General features: G+C 33.9%; 1 protein-coding gene across 5 annotated transcripts in view; it reads right to left on the bottom strand.

Moving 5' to 3' along the window:
- Mdga2 (MAM domain containing glycosylphosphatidylinositol anchor 2) overlaps positions 1-14,464 on the bottom strand; it is a 760,082-nt gene that overhangs the window by 417,601 nt on the left and 328,017 nt on the right. For all 5 annotated transcript variants that reach the window (XM_005331744.3, XM_021730684.3, XM_078050175.1 and 2 more), the window contains exon 2: positions 13,016-13,155. In XM_005331744.3, coding sequence (XP_005331801.2) covers positions 13,016-13,155 — 140 coding nt within the window. The remainder of the gene's footprint in view (positions 1-13,015; positions 13,156-14,464) is intronic.

Raw genomic sequence — 14,464 nt, 5'->3', positions numbered from 1 at the left:
AACCATGATCACATACATAAAGATTCATAATGAAATTACAAAACCCAATAAAAATGTTGGTTTTTACTGTTGGTTTTTTGTTACTGTTTGTTGTTGTTTTGGATGTTAGATTAAGCAGCCACCTTCCATAGTCACAAATCAAGTGAATGACTTATTGTGTTTGTCAGAGGACAGAGGAGAGAATCTAAATGGCTGTAAGGGGAGTTGTAGACTTAATGTATATGAATATCTAAAAAGAAAGAGATTATATGTGGAACTTTCACTTGAATCAATGAGCAGATCAAACTACTCTAGAGCTAGGCTAGAATGCTTAGTAATGATCAGACTAATAAGCTTGATATTACAGGATATCATTGGAACATTTACCAATTTTATTAATAAACATTCACCATCAGGAGATTGAAAGACAGATGAGGAAAAGTTAATATGTCACAGAAAAAATCACCTATAGATCACCCAGGCATCCACATACCCTGCTCTTGTGAAGGAACTAACTATGCTTGAGCTTTTGGCACTGTGTCAGATGAGCATCGGGAGGCCATCTCTTCACAAAATGAACCAGGCCTACTCGTTGATATGAGGTCAAATATGTCTTAGTGTATACTTTGTCTAGTTCCATTCTACTTCCTATGATATACTTTTTTTTTTTAACTTTCCTGATGAAAACCAGATTTCCACTATCTCAACATTGTTTAAACAGAGGATCAGGATTTTGTAATTTGCTATAAGCGATGCATCTCCATGTTTTTGTCTGATACAACGTGAACTTGCTACAGTCCCTCGAGAGGCCAATGTTTCAGTGTTCTGTCTACACTGGAAAGTGTACTATTTTCAAAAGTATCTTGGCGCTGGGGATGTGGCTCAAGCGGTAGCGCTCTCGCCTGGCATGCGCGGGGTGCTGGGTTCAATCCTCAGCACCACATAAAAATAAAATAAAGATGTTGTGTCCACCGAAAACTAAAAAATAAATATTAAAAAATTTCTCTCTCTCTCTAAAAAAACGTATTGTGGAGTGTTTAAAGTTAGAATTCTCTCTAACTGAAGGACTTTAATGGATTCATATTACTGGATCCTATTTCCTAAATGTCTTTAAGTCCTGGCTGAATAGTAAAATAGGAAGATGCATAAAGTCTCCTAGGCCATCAAGGGAACATTTAATGCATTCCTACAGGCATAGAGGTATACAGTTTCCAACAGTGCCTCAGAAACACAAGTGAATCCCAAGGTGTCTTTAAATGCTCAGTGCTGAGAGGTAAATGGCATGGACAGAGGCAAATAAAATTTAGCACTTTTTAAAAGCAACATAATCAGATTACTGAACAATTACTTAAAGTAATAATGCCTGTCACATTCACTCACTAAATAAACAATTGAGACCCTCTATATGTGAAGCTTTTATGTTTAGGATCCCATATATTTTTCCTCCAGAGCAGGACACTTTTGCCCTAGAGAGAGGACAGTATTAACAAGTACAGCAGAACCACCACCACAAACAAGGACAGCCTCAGGCAAGTCACCCTCTCAGGCACATTAATGTGATAGAAAATGGGAATGCAAAATTCAGTCCTTGCTTTCTGGGAGTATGCAGCTCTCAGAGAGAGGCAAGACCTTTTTTAAAAAATGAATATTCTATTACTTGGTTAAAACCATTATTGTTTTAATATGTCTTTTTTTGCATAATATTATTTGGCCCATACTTACTATTACTAGGCTTGTTTTGTATATGATGGAAAAAAGTAAAAGGGATGTTAAATAAATTACCCAAATTCACAGGGTTAGAAAATGGAAGAGGTGGAATTTAAAACTCTGCAGTTTGACTCCAGAGCTCACAATCTCACTTACTCTCTAAAGCAACATACTGTGATATATTATGGTAGGGAAATGGCCAGTTATTCTGGGACCACAAATAAGGGGCACTTAAGTAAGCCTGTCAGACCAATCAAGGCTTTTAGAGGCAGTGACAAGCTGTTTACTCACTCACTGATCCAAGAGGAAGAGGTGGAAACAATTAGAAGGGACAAAGAAATATAAAATTGGTAGGAAAAGTACTGCCACTTCTTTCAAGATTAATAAGGCACAACAATCATTACATGGATGATATTTCATTTATTACCTTTATTAAAGTAATAATAAATAATAAAATCACATATACTCATGTATTCAATGTGATGTTTTGATGTATGTGTACATTTTTAAATGGTTAAATCAAGCAAGTAAACATATCCATGACTTTGCACACTTTTTTTGTTGTGAGCATGTTCAAGATATACTCTTTAATCAATTTTCAAGTCCACATTATTATTAACTAGAGTCACCAAGTTGTACAACAGTCTTCAATGGTAATCCCAGAGTAAAGGCTATGAATAATTTAATTTAAAAGAACAAATGATATGAGTCATGGATTGGATTATGTTCCCCTCCAAATACTTTGAAATCCTAATCCCCAGAAGCTCTCAGAATCAAAATGGAGTCACTTTTTTCAAGCCCTAATGAAAAATAAATGAAGGAAGAAACTCTAGCTAGAAGGCTATAAAGTGGGGGATGGATCTTATGCATACATGCTTGATAGCAAGGACTATTCATAGAAGACTGCCAGAACCATGACCTTGCACAAGACCACTTCAACCTTTCACAAAATAAATTTCTGCAATGACATCTGTGCAAAAAATGTCTGCTTAATCTTGTACTGACACCACCCTTATTATCAGTCTTTGTTGCAGAGGATCATTGCCTCAAAATACCTTATGCAATTCTCATGCCACCTTTAAAAACTCTTCCTTACCTTATAATCTTTGGATACAACCATAGCTTACAATATCACACATATTCCCATTGTAATGCTCTCCTGAATATTATTATTCTTGGGAGAATCTCTGATTATTATTTGGGTTGACATTTGGAAAAAGAGTGTTGTAATTAGTTAAGATGAGAATACTGGGGTATGGTGAATCCATAATCCAATACAACTGGTGTCTTACACAAGGAAAACACCAGGTGAAGACCACGAATATGTGAAGATAGAGGTGGAGGCTGGGGTCATGCAGCAGGAAGCCAAAGAGCACCAAGAACTGGAGGCTACCACTCTAAAGTAGCAAGAGGCAAGGAAGGCTTCTATGCAGAATCTCAGAGGAGAGAATGGCTCTCCAGACACTCTGATTTGGGGATTCTAGCATCCAAATTGTGAGAGAATAAATTTCTGTTGCTTTAAACTATCTTGTTTGAGACACTTTCTTAAAGAAGTCTTAGAAAACTAGTGTGTATGCAATGATGTAATTTAGGTACTTATATGATTTTTTAATTAGAGAACAAGACAGACTAGTATTGCATGTTGGCTGATGAAGATTTTATACATGATGAAATATGTTTATATTTACATAGTAACAAATAAATTCTTCTGTGCTATTTCAAAAATCTCGAAATAATCTGTAAGCTCAATTGGCTATAATTCTGCAAAGAGTTATCCAAAAAGATCAGTTGCTCTGCTTCTACATGTTGTCAATGCAAAAGATCACTTTTATTTGCTACAGTACTGCAAACCTGAATGCCTACAAGTTAAAGAATATAGAATTTTATGACACCCAACAGAGAAGGTACTAATTAACTAGGATTTTGCCCTGCTCAGACCTATCCAAATCATTTAATGATTTTTGCCATAGGCAAGTTAAGTAAAAAAGGGCCCAAGTTGTACAGGATAATGTTTTCTCATGTACCATAAGAAGCAGAAAAGGAAAGAAATCAATGTTTGCTGATGGAAAAAGATAAAACTGTCAGGTAAATAAATGTTTTTAGTTTTTTGTCAAGACTTTGGCACTTAGATCAGAAGATTAAGAATTTCTAAAACTGAATTGATAGAATCATTCTTAATAACTGTTTTATCATTTTTCAGCCTTGAAAATACTCGCATATCCATTATGGAGCATAAGTTAACTTTTTCAGATCATAGAAAGATTTTTATTTCTGATTGATTTTGTTTGAAGCATCTCTGAGCATTTCAAGAAAAGCTGTGATAAGACTAATTTAAAATAAACGTGTCATGTTTACAACGAGTACAGTTATAGATTATTAATTACACTGACAGCACATTCTTGGGCATGTAAGTGAACAGATAGGATTGTCTATAATTGTAAGAAACTGTTAAACCTAAATTTCACACCATTATATTTTAAAGTCATTCCAAGGATTGTTCTATTACATTATGGGATTTGAAATTTCAAGTAAATATAATTGTTTTAATTGACACATTTAGTGTACTGAACCACAAGTGAATATTATAAAGTTGATTCAAATAGACCACTACTATATTCATATTGCTAGTTTTTAGAAATGGATTTAACCATAAAAAATAATTTACAATTGCTGATTTCTAGACTCACACATAGTCTCTCACTCTCTCTCTCTCCCCCCCCCCACACACAGACACACTCACAAACATACACACACACTGAGAGCATACACATAACATCAGAATCATAAAAATTTACCAATTAACTTGATGTTCCATCATTAAAAAATTCACTTCAGGCTTTGTTAGGATTGGTATATTAAGGTTTTGTTGACAGCTCAATAACTATTAAGCAAAAAAGATTAAAAATGTAAGGACAAAATTATGCTGTTGGATGTCTACTTTTACCAATCTACCCAGTTAAGTAAATATATTTTAATTATGTCAGAGTATTTTAGTATTTTACTATTAGAGTATTGTTCTAATAGTAAAGATACAAAATACAATTAATCAATGGCTATGTAATCAGAACATCTCCATTAAAGAATTAATAAATTAATCATTTATAGCTATGAAGTGTACAATGAAGAGTATCTTAATTATATATTGATAGGCAGTATTTTCTTCTTCAAAGACCAAGATAATCTTTAGTCATTTTATTTTATGTCAATTGCTTTGGCAAAACCATGGTTATGATCTTATTACTCATACCAACAATATATTTCACTAAAATTATAGATTTTGAAGGAGGCATCTAATTTCAAAATTCCATTCAAGTTGTATTTCTAATTATTTTGATTTTCTATTTTGACACCCATTTTGTGATCTCTAAAAAGATGCAATTCTGCGAGATTGTAAGAGGCAAAGTTGTCACACCCAAACAAATCCTGAGTCCATAATTTATATCATAAATCCCTCTCTCACAAAATTCCTTATGCACAAAGTTGTAACCTTTCAGTACTTAGATTTAATTCAAGTAAAGATATATTTTTAAGAGCTGAGGGGAAAAATTGGAAATCCATAGACTATCTTGCAAGACTCTGAATATTGATGTTCTACCCCAAAGCATACCTTGAAATCCTAACCCCCATGGTGACAGTATAATGGATGGGAACTTTGAATAATTAGGTCATGAGAGTTGTGTCCCTGTGAATGGGATTAGTGCTGTTATAAAATGAGACCCCAGAGGGCTTGTTTGCTGCTTCCTCTATGTGAGGTTAGAGACCATCCACAGTATATCAGATATGCAGGCACCTTGCTCTTGGACTTGTAAGACTCCAGAACTGGAAGGAATAAATGCATGTTGTTTATAAACCCCCCAGCTTATGGTGTTTTGTTTTAATATTCAAGTAGTCTAAGACATATACTCTTGCTAATTATGTAAGGTAAAAGTCAAGAAATTAAAGCAAAATTTAGCTAATAATTTGTGGCTCTCCTTTACAAAGTGTAAAGGAAAAAAATATTAGTACAATACTTTAGGATCACAGCTAAAGAGGACAAGATGTGCAGCAAGGAAGACACTAAGGTCAGGTACATCGCTACACTCCTTATTAAGTATGGATCCAGATACACTTTTATCCTGCCTCAGAAAAGGAAATGTAAGTCAAGACATTACAAGTAGAAAGTTTATTTTGGGAACTAATCCCAGAGAAACAAAGCAGGAGATTGGGAACAGGAACACAGGGGAGGAAGAAAGACTAATATAAGCGTTGGTCATTGCTAAGAGTGAATGGGGCTACATTGTACTGAAACCCATTGAGAAGTCATGTAGAATGTGTCCCAGAACTACCTGATCATGGAACAAAAGAAAGGGATATATAGCAACTGGATCCTACTCTCTGTTTACTAAAGAGCTGCTTTTTAAACAGTAATTAGTGCTCTGCTTAGAAAGTTCAGTATCACTTCAAAAATGTAAAGTTCTGTGCTGTGATTCTCCTTATAGGATTGAACAAAGAATCCATAGAGCATCCATATTCAACATCAAATATGATAGATCATGTTGCCTGAGCAGCAAGGAAGTTGGTACTCAGAGTCCTCTCTTCCTCTGAGCTACACTGGAAACTGACATCCTTTACAGTTAATTGGCTGAGTCCCTTGGAAGAATATTTTAAATGTAGTATAGGCAGCCTCTAGAATCCAAAAAGGCCTATATTATGCTGGATCTAATCCACAGTGGTAGGGCTTATGAAGAGCATCAACTTCTATCACTCTCTGGCATCCACATATCTTACTGAGGCATCCAAAGCACATACTAATTCCTATTCACAAGTTAAAACGTGCCATGATTTTATAAATATCATAGACAAGTACAGTGTTCTGCATATTATTGTAATGGTGTGGATGTGAGATGGCCCCCAGAAGTTCCTACTAATATAGCAATATTTACAGGTAAAAAGATTACATTATGATAACTACAACCTAATCAGTCCATCCTAGTTTGAATGGACTGACAAGGGGGTAACTTTGGAGAAGGTGGGTCAGTGGGGGCATTCCCTGGAACTGTGCATCTTCTCTATGACCTCTTCCCCTCTTCTTTCCTGCTTTCTGACCCCACCATGAGCTAAGTAGCTTTCCTCCACTGGATCTTTCCCCCATGATGTGGTGCCTCACCTGGGGCCCAAAGCGATAGAGTTGGCCTTCTATGGAATGAGACCTGAGAAACCGTGAGCCCCAAATAAACTTTCCCGTTTCTAAGTTGTTCTTGTTGGGTCTTTTTGTCACCCTAATGAAAACCCAACTAAAACAATTACCAAGATAATAAAATTCTCTGTGCATTTTAAAATTATAGAGAATGAGAGTTAAATTGATTAGAGCAGACTCACACATATGTATTACTATCTGTCCTACATAAAAGCAATATTTTAATTTCCTTTCTTGATTATAATTGAAAAGCACACATTTTTCCCAAATATTAGTAGGATACCAGGGAGGAATAGAGGCATGCTGATTGGTTTCAGTGAAGTTATCATATCTGGTCCAGCTGTTTGGTCCAGTGGTCTACCATAGTTTACCATCATATGTCATGACCCAATTGACTTTTTAGGTATTTCACATATAAAATGGTACATGATAAAGACTATTAACTCTTCACTTTCAAGTCTTTGATGGTAGCATATAATCTGGTATTTCCCCTATGATGTAGCATCACTAATGGTTTAATATATTTGTTTGGGATGTATAATTCTATGGAATTCTACTTGGTATTTCCTACCAGAAAGATTATGAATTATTCCAAAGGTCAAATAAACCAGTGTAAGGATCCTGCCAGTTGCTCAATATGTCCATCCCTATCAGGACTGAGAGTCTGGGATAAATAACCGTGGGACACCTTATTTGGGCTAGTACTCCATGTGTAACCTGCTTTGTATAAATTCCCATTCTAACCACACAATACCACAAGCCCTTTGATTTCAACACTAGCTCTAACTCTGTACCTTAAAAATCTTCAAAAGTCTTGATATTTTTCTTTCATGTAAACTGCTATGAAAAATGACCACAGAAACTTTGGGGGAAGAAATCACTATTTTTGTGTAAATTTTGTTGATATTGCTAGACCTTTCCTCTAAACCTGGCTTCCCCTTTAACCAATGAATATTGGCCTGATGAACTAGTTTAGATTTTGAAATTTGATAAATGGCCATGATTTTCCATTGTGTTGGAAAACACCAACCTCTGCAAGGTAACATTTTTGTCTGCTTATATAATCCAAGCACCGTTCTACCCAGCTACTCCCAAATTTCACTTTGATAGTCATCATAATCTTTTATCCATTACCATAAAATCCTATTGATAAAAGCATTCTGGCTACTACTTTGACATTTTTGCTCATTTATATCTGCATGGAGAATGTTGGTGAAGGGCTACTACCACATTCTTCCATTTTAGAATTCTATAATCTTGATTTTAAAGATCCTATTTCCATGGCACAATTTCCTGTTGCAGATCTTTTCTGTAGTCAACAGTAATCTCTGAGCTTCTAAAAGATGCCAGTTTGCATCTGGTCAGTGCATTTCTCAGAGTGAATATCCTTTGGGAACTTGCTAAAAAATAACTCCTATATAATAAATTTATGTTAACATTCCCACCTCTCTGAGCTTTCTGAGCATTTTTCATATTTTATGAAGGCAGTTCCTGTATCTCTACCTTACTTAATGTAACTCATCATGATGTCTGAATGTCAAAAAATATCAAAGCAGCATATTAAAACTGACTCCAGGTAGTCTCATGAATAATTAAGCCCAAGTCAAGTAAGAATGCTTTCATATTAAAACCTTCTGGAGAAACACCACTGAAATCTGGACCCATCATTTGTCAGCCTAAATCTATTTGCATATGGTCCCAGCTAACTTCAAAATTATAAGGGGGAATACTCCATCTACTCTATTGGTTAATTGTAATTGTATACTGAAGACAGTAGTAACTTAGAATTACAGAGTTTACAAAAGAAGCTAATATTTTGTGTCTATAACTTAATCAGAAATATGCTTATTATTTATAAAGCATTTACATTATATGCACTCAGTTAAATAATCTATATGTATTATGTTATTAAGTACATAGTGCTGATATTTTTTTGAGAAAGTTTCTAGAATGTGTGAAGTCTCTTTCAGGCACAAAGGGTATACACAGAATTCAACAAAGGATGAATTCTTGAAAAAGAGTAATAGGCTTAGATCTCCTGAGAAGCAAAAATGACTTTGTATTTGTTAGTATTTTAATTAAATTTTTAAAATTCTTGATTAATTTTGATGCATTGAGAGTAAAACACATTACAATTTTTTGAGTATATAAATGTGTTGATTTTTTTAAAAAAATAACTTTATACTAAACTAAAATCAATGGAAACAAAATTATTTGAAGTTACAATATCAAGCAGCAAAAAACAATAAGTGCTTTCTCCTAAACAAGCTGTGATAATTACATTTACCCATGTTAGCATAAATTTAGTAAATATCTGTCTCAACTATAGAAGAAAGAGTGTGTGTGTAGGTGTGTGTGTGCACGAGCACACATGCTTGCATGTGAACACAAGGTGAGGGGGAGATTGTGAAAGTAAGCTATTGATGTGGAATATTAGACAATAAATTTCTGAATGTTTATCCTAAACTCTTCCCATATTATATCTAAATATTAATTTTTAAAAATATATTTAGTTTAGTTGGAGATTTTCTCACATGCTGATAGACATATCCAGTTCACAAATATATATTACAGATGAATAAAAATTAAGCTATACTGAGTTCCATAATCCACAATAAAAAGTACATATATTATTTGATAATTTCTGATAAATAGTGGAATCTGATTTTTTTCTGAGTTATTTAGCCATAAACCCAAAATCTAGTATGTGTATTTTTCATATGAATATATTAGAATTTTTAAAGAAATTTTAATAGACTGAATCTGAAAAATAATATGGAAATATATACAAAGGCATATAAAATACTTGCAAAGAATAATACACAGGTAGCACCAATAATTTCAAAATAAAGAATTGGCTACCAGGGTTTGCTAAGATTTTTATTACTGGTAAGATTATCATTTTGGAATCTGTATAGAGGATTAACAAGAATAAAAACTTTAATGACTACAAAAGCCTTGCTAGTCAAGATCATATTTATATAGTAATTAAATGACTCATTGTGATTGTATTATAAAATTGAAAGATGGCCTTGCCTATTTATTATGCAAAAAGCAAACATTTACTAGGGATAAGGTACAATAAATAGTAGACAACTAGTAAAAACTAAGCCTTGAACAAAAATAGCATAACCAGTGTTAAAGACAGCACCCTGTCAAGTAAAACTTGTAAATATTTCTTAGCAATTAAATTTATTTATGTGGTATATAAAAGTCTTCAGAGTCTAAACAAAGAAAATCAGCACACTAGGGAAAAATAGAAAATATGAAAAACCAATAAACAAATATGTAATAATGATTGATAAACATGTGAAAATGATCAAACGGACTAGTGATTAAACAGTTCAAATTTAAATTACAACAAAAATGTAATTTATTTTCTCAAATGTAATAAGACTCTACCCATGTATATACATATATTTATAATATAAATTTTCATCAAAATTATTCTGATAGTTAGAATTCCTATTATACAGGTAAGAAAACAGGCACAGAGAGCAGAAACATTAAGGTCATACACACTGTTGGTTGTTGGGAACCCAAGGATATGTGCAGGTAGGCTGATTCCAACATCATACTCTTAACCACTTTATTACATGGACTTTACACTTCTATCCCTTAGATACATCAAACCCTCAGGCACTGCCCATAACCAAACAACATATTTTTGAAAGAAAAATCTAAAGAGCCTAGAAAGAAATGTTGCCATAGAATAGTTCTAAAAGTAGACAATCTCTGTGACTCTCATGGCCATAGGAATAGGCTGCAGATGGAGAAATACTGTGATGAGGAGAGGTGAAACTTCTCCCTTGTACAGTGTTTCCAAGTATTATCACACTCAGATTAGAAAAGTAAGCAAGTCATAAAGCTTCATGGTATCAGCCAGGAAAAATCATCCTCAGGACCAGCTGCCAAAAGCATGCCCTTTAGTCTTGGGCCAGGATGCCAAGCCCCAGCTGTGCTGTCATCCTTTTTTACACAGTTTTTTAACCGAGAAGAGGCCCAGTTAATTTTTCAAACAGGCAATATAAGCTGAAACGGATTTACCTGCAAACACCAGAATTACTTCTAGGAATGAAAAAAAAATAATGATACTGAAGCATTATGTCTTTCTTAGGATCAAAACACATTGAAATAGTTCCCAAAATGAAAATGCATAAGAAAAAAAATAATGATCTATTCTTCTGTTCCAGAACTTATTTTGGATCATCTGGAGATCAAAGATAGTACTCCTGATTGTGAGTGTTGATAGAGAAAATAAGAAAATTCTGATACTAAGAAGGAATAAAAATGAAGAGAGAGAAAGTCTTGGGAAAAGTTAGATAAAAAGTCCAATTTTTAGGGCTGGGATTCTGGCTCAGCGGTAGAGCACTCAAGTAGCATGTGTGAGGGCCTGGGTTCGATCCTCAGCACCACATAAAAATAAATAAATAAAATAAAGATATTGTGTCCAACTACAGCTAAAAAATAAATTTATTTAAAAAAAGTAAAATTTGGGATCTAAAGGAGCAGGTTTCGCAAATTCAGTGTGAGAATATTGGGGATAACGGGAGTTTCAGTGAGTCTTCTCTTGTAAACTGCCTATTATAAAGCTCCTTGTGGCTTCTTTAATTTGGACCCTCCTATTTTATTCCAAATTTTTCTTTTAGAATTTTCATGTCTTCAAATTTTAAATAATGATAAATTATAGGACTACTGAATTTTCTCTGAGCTAATATTCAAGTTAATTCTATAATTTTTCTTAATTTAAATAAAATTATTTTCACTGGACTCAATTGTTTCTGTATACATATTTAGACAAAACTGCTTTACTTATCAATTCCTTTGTATCAATTTTAATAATTTTTGCTTTTGTCTTTGTGTGTTTTATTACAGAATCTTTTTTTCCTACCAACTTTGATTATATCAGGTCAAGTTTTGTAGAATCTAATTTTATTAAGAGAATGCCGTTTTTTAACTCATTTTCTGTTAGTAGCAAATATTATCATTTATAATTTTAGTTCTTGTGAGTTTTGATTTTTTAAATAATTTTTAGATTTATCACTTTCCAGTTTACCAACAGGATTAATTTTATAAAATGTATTTTACCATTTCCATTTGAACCATGATCTTGTCTGTCTGTGGTTCTCTGTATCTATCTATATATTGTTTCATTCTGTGGAGAATAGTATGCTTTCTTTCATTTTTTTTCCAGGGTCAATACAATAGGATCAAAATATCCTTAAAAATTAAGATTTGAGTATGCAAGAAGCAAAAGAAAAGTTAAAATGGTGATCTGTGAAATTCCCACATTGTTCTTCATTTTCCTCCTACAGCTGTGTTTTTTGTTTTTTCTTAATTTTACTAAGTGAGAATTTTTCCCCTGCCATAGTTGATTGTCAATGTGAATGTTCAACTTGTCAGGTTAAAGCTGTAATGATAAGAATTGTTAATTAATGAGTAAAACATCCTGAATATTCTTTATTTAAATTAGATTTCTTCATTATACACAAATATGTAACCTAAATAGATTACATCATATGTAGCCCTTTCTTTTGCTCCTGCAAGTTTTTTATTTGCATATTACTGGTAATTTTAGTACCCTTTGAAGGTCTCAATTTTTGTGCCTGCTATTAAATTGGTTTTAGGAAGCACGAAGCTGGTGACTCTGAAAGCCTGAATGCACATAGCACCTGCAAACATTTATTTTTTTAAAAGTTCTCTATGAATATAATGACTAGGAATAAGGAAGGTACATGTGACCTCATGCATCACATTCTTCAGAACAAATGCCTCCTTGGCTGCAATTATGTCATCATGAAATCATGTTCCACATTCTAAAATAAGCTCATTGCCATATGAATTGTTATTGTGTGGAGTTATTTTTGTAGTTGTCTTTTTAACAGCTTCCTTAGATGTGTCTTTTAAATTTCTCACAATATAGAACAAAGATTTCTTGTTTTGTTTCATGCACATGAATACTTGTTTGGATGTTAAGAGATGACCACTCTTTTCTGTATTGCACATGAACTTGCACTTGAGTTACACTCAAGTATGCACACACACACACATACCCACCCACACACAGATGTACCTAACTTTCTAAAATATATACTTTTTGACTTCCAATAAAGGTCATAGAATTTTTCTCCAATGTCACAGTTCGGGACTCACCTGTGGACGTGGATGTCCTGTGACCAGACAAGTCAATTCCAGCGTTTCTCCTTCCCGGATAGTGTAGACCCTTTCAGAGTAGCGCTCCTCCTCAATGTTACAGGCCAAGCCTGAGTGCACAATACGAACCGTTGGGGGAGCTGTCGAGTCAGGAAGAAAAGAGACAAGATACATAAAAAGCTAAGTAAATTGTCTTCCCTTGAATCATCTTGATTGTAAGAGCAATTCTTACTAGACTTCACCATAGTCAGATTCATCACTCTTAATACTTTGAGTTTCCCCAGGGATTAAAGAATTTGCTAGATAGAAAGCTTCAAATTTATCTAACCATTACCAGCACATTCTGAAAATGGTAAAGGGGAACAGAAAGGTGGGAGAAATTGATGCCTATGGAAATCACTGTGCATTACAAAGCCACACGGTAAAATTAGATTGTTAGAACATATGAAGCTTCTTCCTTTATGAAATACAAGCTTTACTATACTAAGGAACACTAGTGCAAAATAGGTAGTGCAAAAAAAAAAAAAAGACAATTAGGAGGGGGGGAAGGAATTTGAATTAAAGACATTGGCATTCATCAATTAATTATATGAGTCCTTTGAGGCAAGTAAGAAGCCAAAAATAAGAACTGAACACCAACTTACTTTATGATAATTACAGACCCCTGTTGATGTGAACAAATGATTATCACTGAATTAAGACATTAAAGAAGGCAGTAAATCATTGATGCCTAAGTCTAAAATTCTGATTCAAGAGAACCTTGGTTCTCATGAAGCTGTCTAAATTCATAAATATAATTTTTTTTCTATTTCAGCACTCCAGGTCTAATAAAACTTGACAAGCACTCAACATGCAAACTCACATAGGTCATGAGAAATGCTTAGCTTTAAGACATGTTCCCTGCAACAAAGTAGATGATGACAGCTACTACTGCAGAGTGGAGACCATCTCCATTTATGATCACTGCAATGTTTGCAATACATTTGGGGGTAGAAAAGAAACAAATATTTTTGTCAAAGGAAAATTTAATGACTATATGTAAATGTAAAGGATAGTGATGTCAAGGATTTACTGGGGAAAAAAAATTGAGCCTAAAAAGAAGTATTCTTTTTGGTTTGAACTCAGGGGGACTCAACTACTGAGCCACATCCCCAGCCCTATTTTATATTTTTATATACAGAGAGGGTCTCACTGAGTTGCTTAGCTCCTCACTGTTACCTAGCCTGGCTTTGAACTTGAGATCCTCCTGCCTCAGCCTCCAGAGCCACTGAGATTACAGGAGTGCACCACTACAACTGGCTAACAAGCAATATTCTTAACAGTTGCTTCACTTTCTTGAAAATTAATGCTGGAATATTTGGAATTCTTATTAAGCATTACGAAGATTATGAATCCTATAGAGTTTGAAAATGAATTTAATGTCTGTGAAGGGAAAAAAAGATTTTAAGG

Source organism: Ictidomys tridecemlineatus, chromosome 5 (genome assembly GCF_052094955.1).
Source record: "Ictidomys tridecemlineatus isolate mIctTri1 chromosome 5, mIctTri1.hap1, whole genome shotgun sequence".
In the NCBI taxonomy this organism is placed as follows: Eukaryota; Metazoa; Chordata; class Mammalia; order Rodentia; family Sciuridae; genus Ictidomys; species Ictidomys tridecemlineatus.
This window is presented reverse-complemented; position numbering and strand designations above follow the sequence as displayed.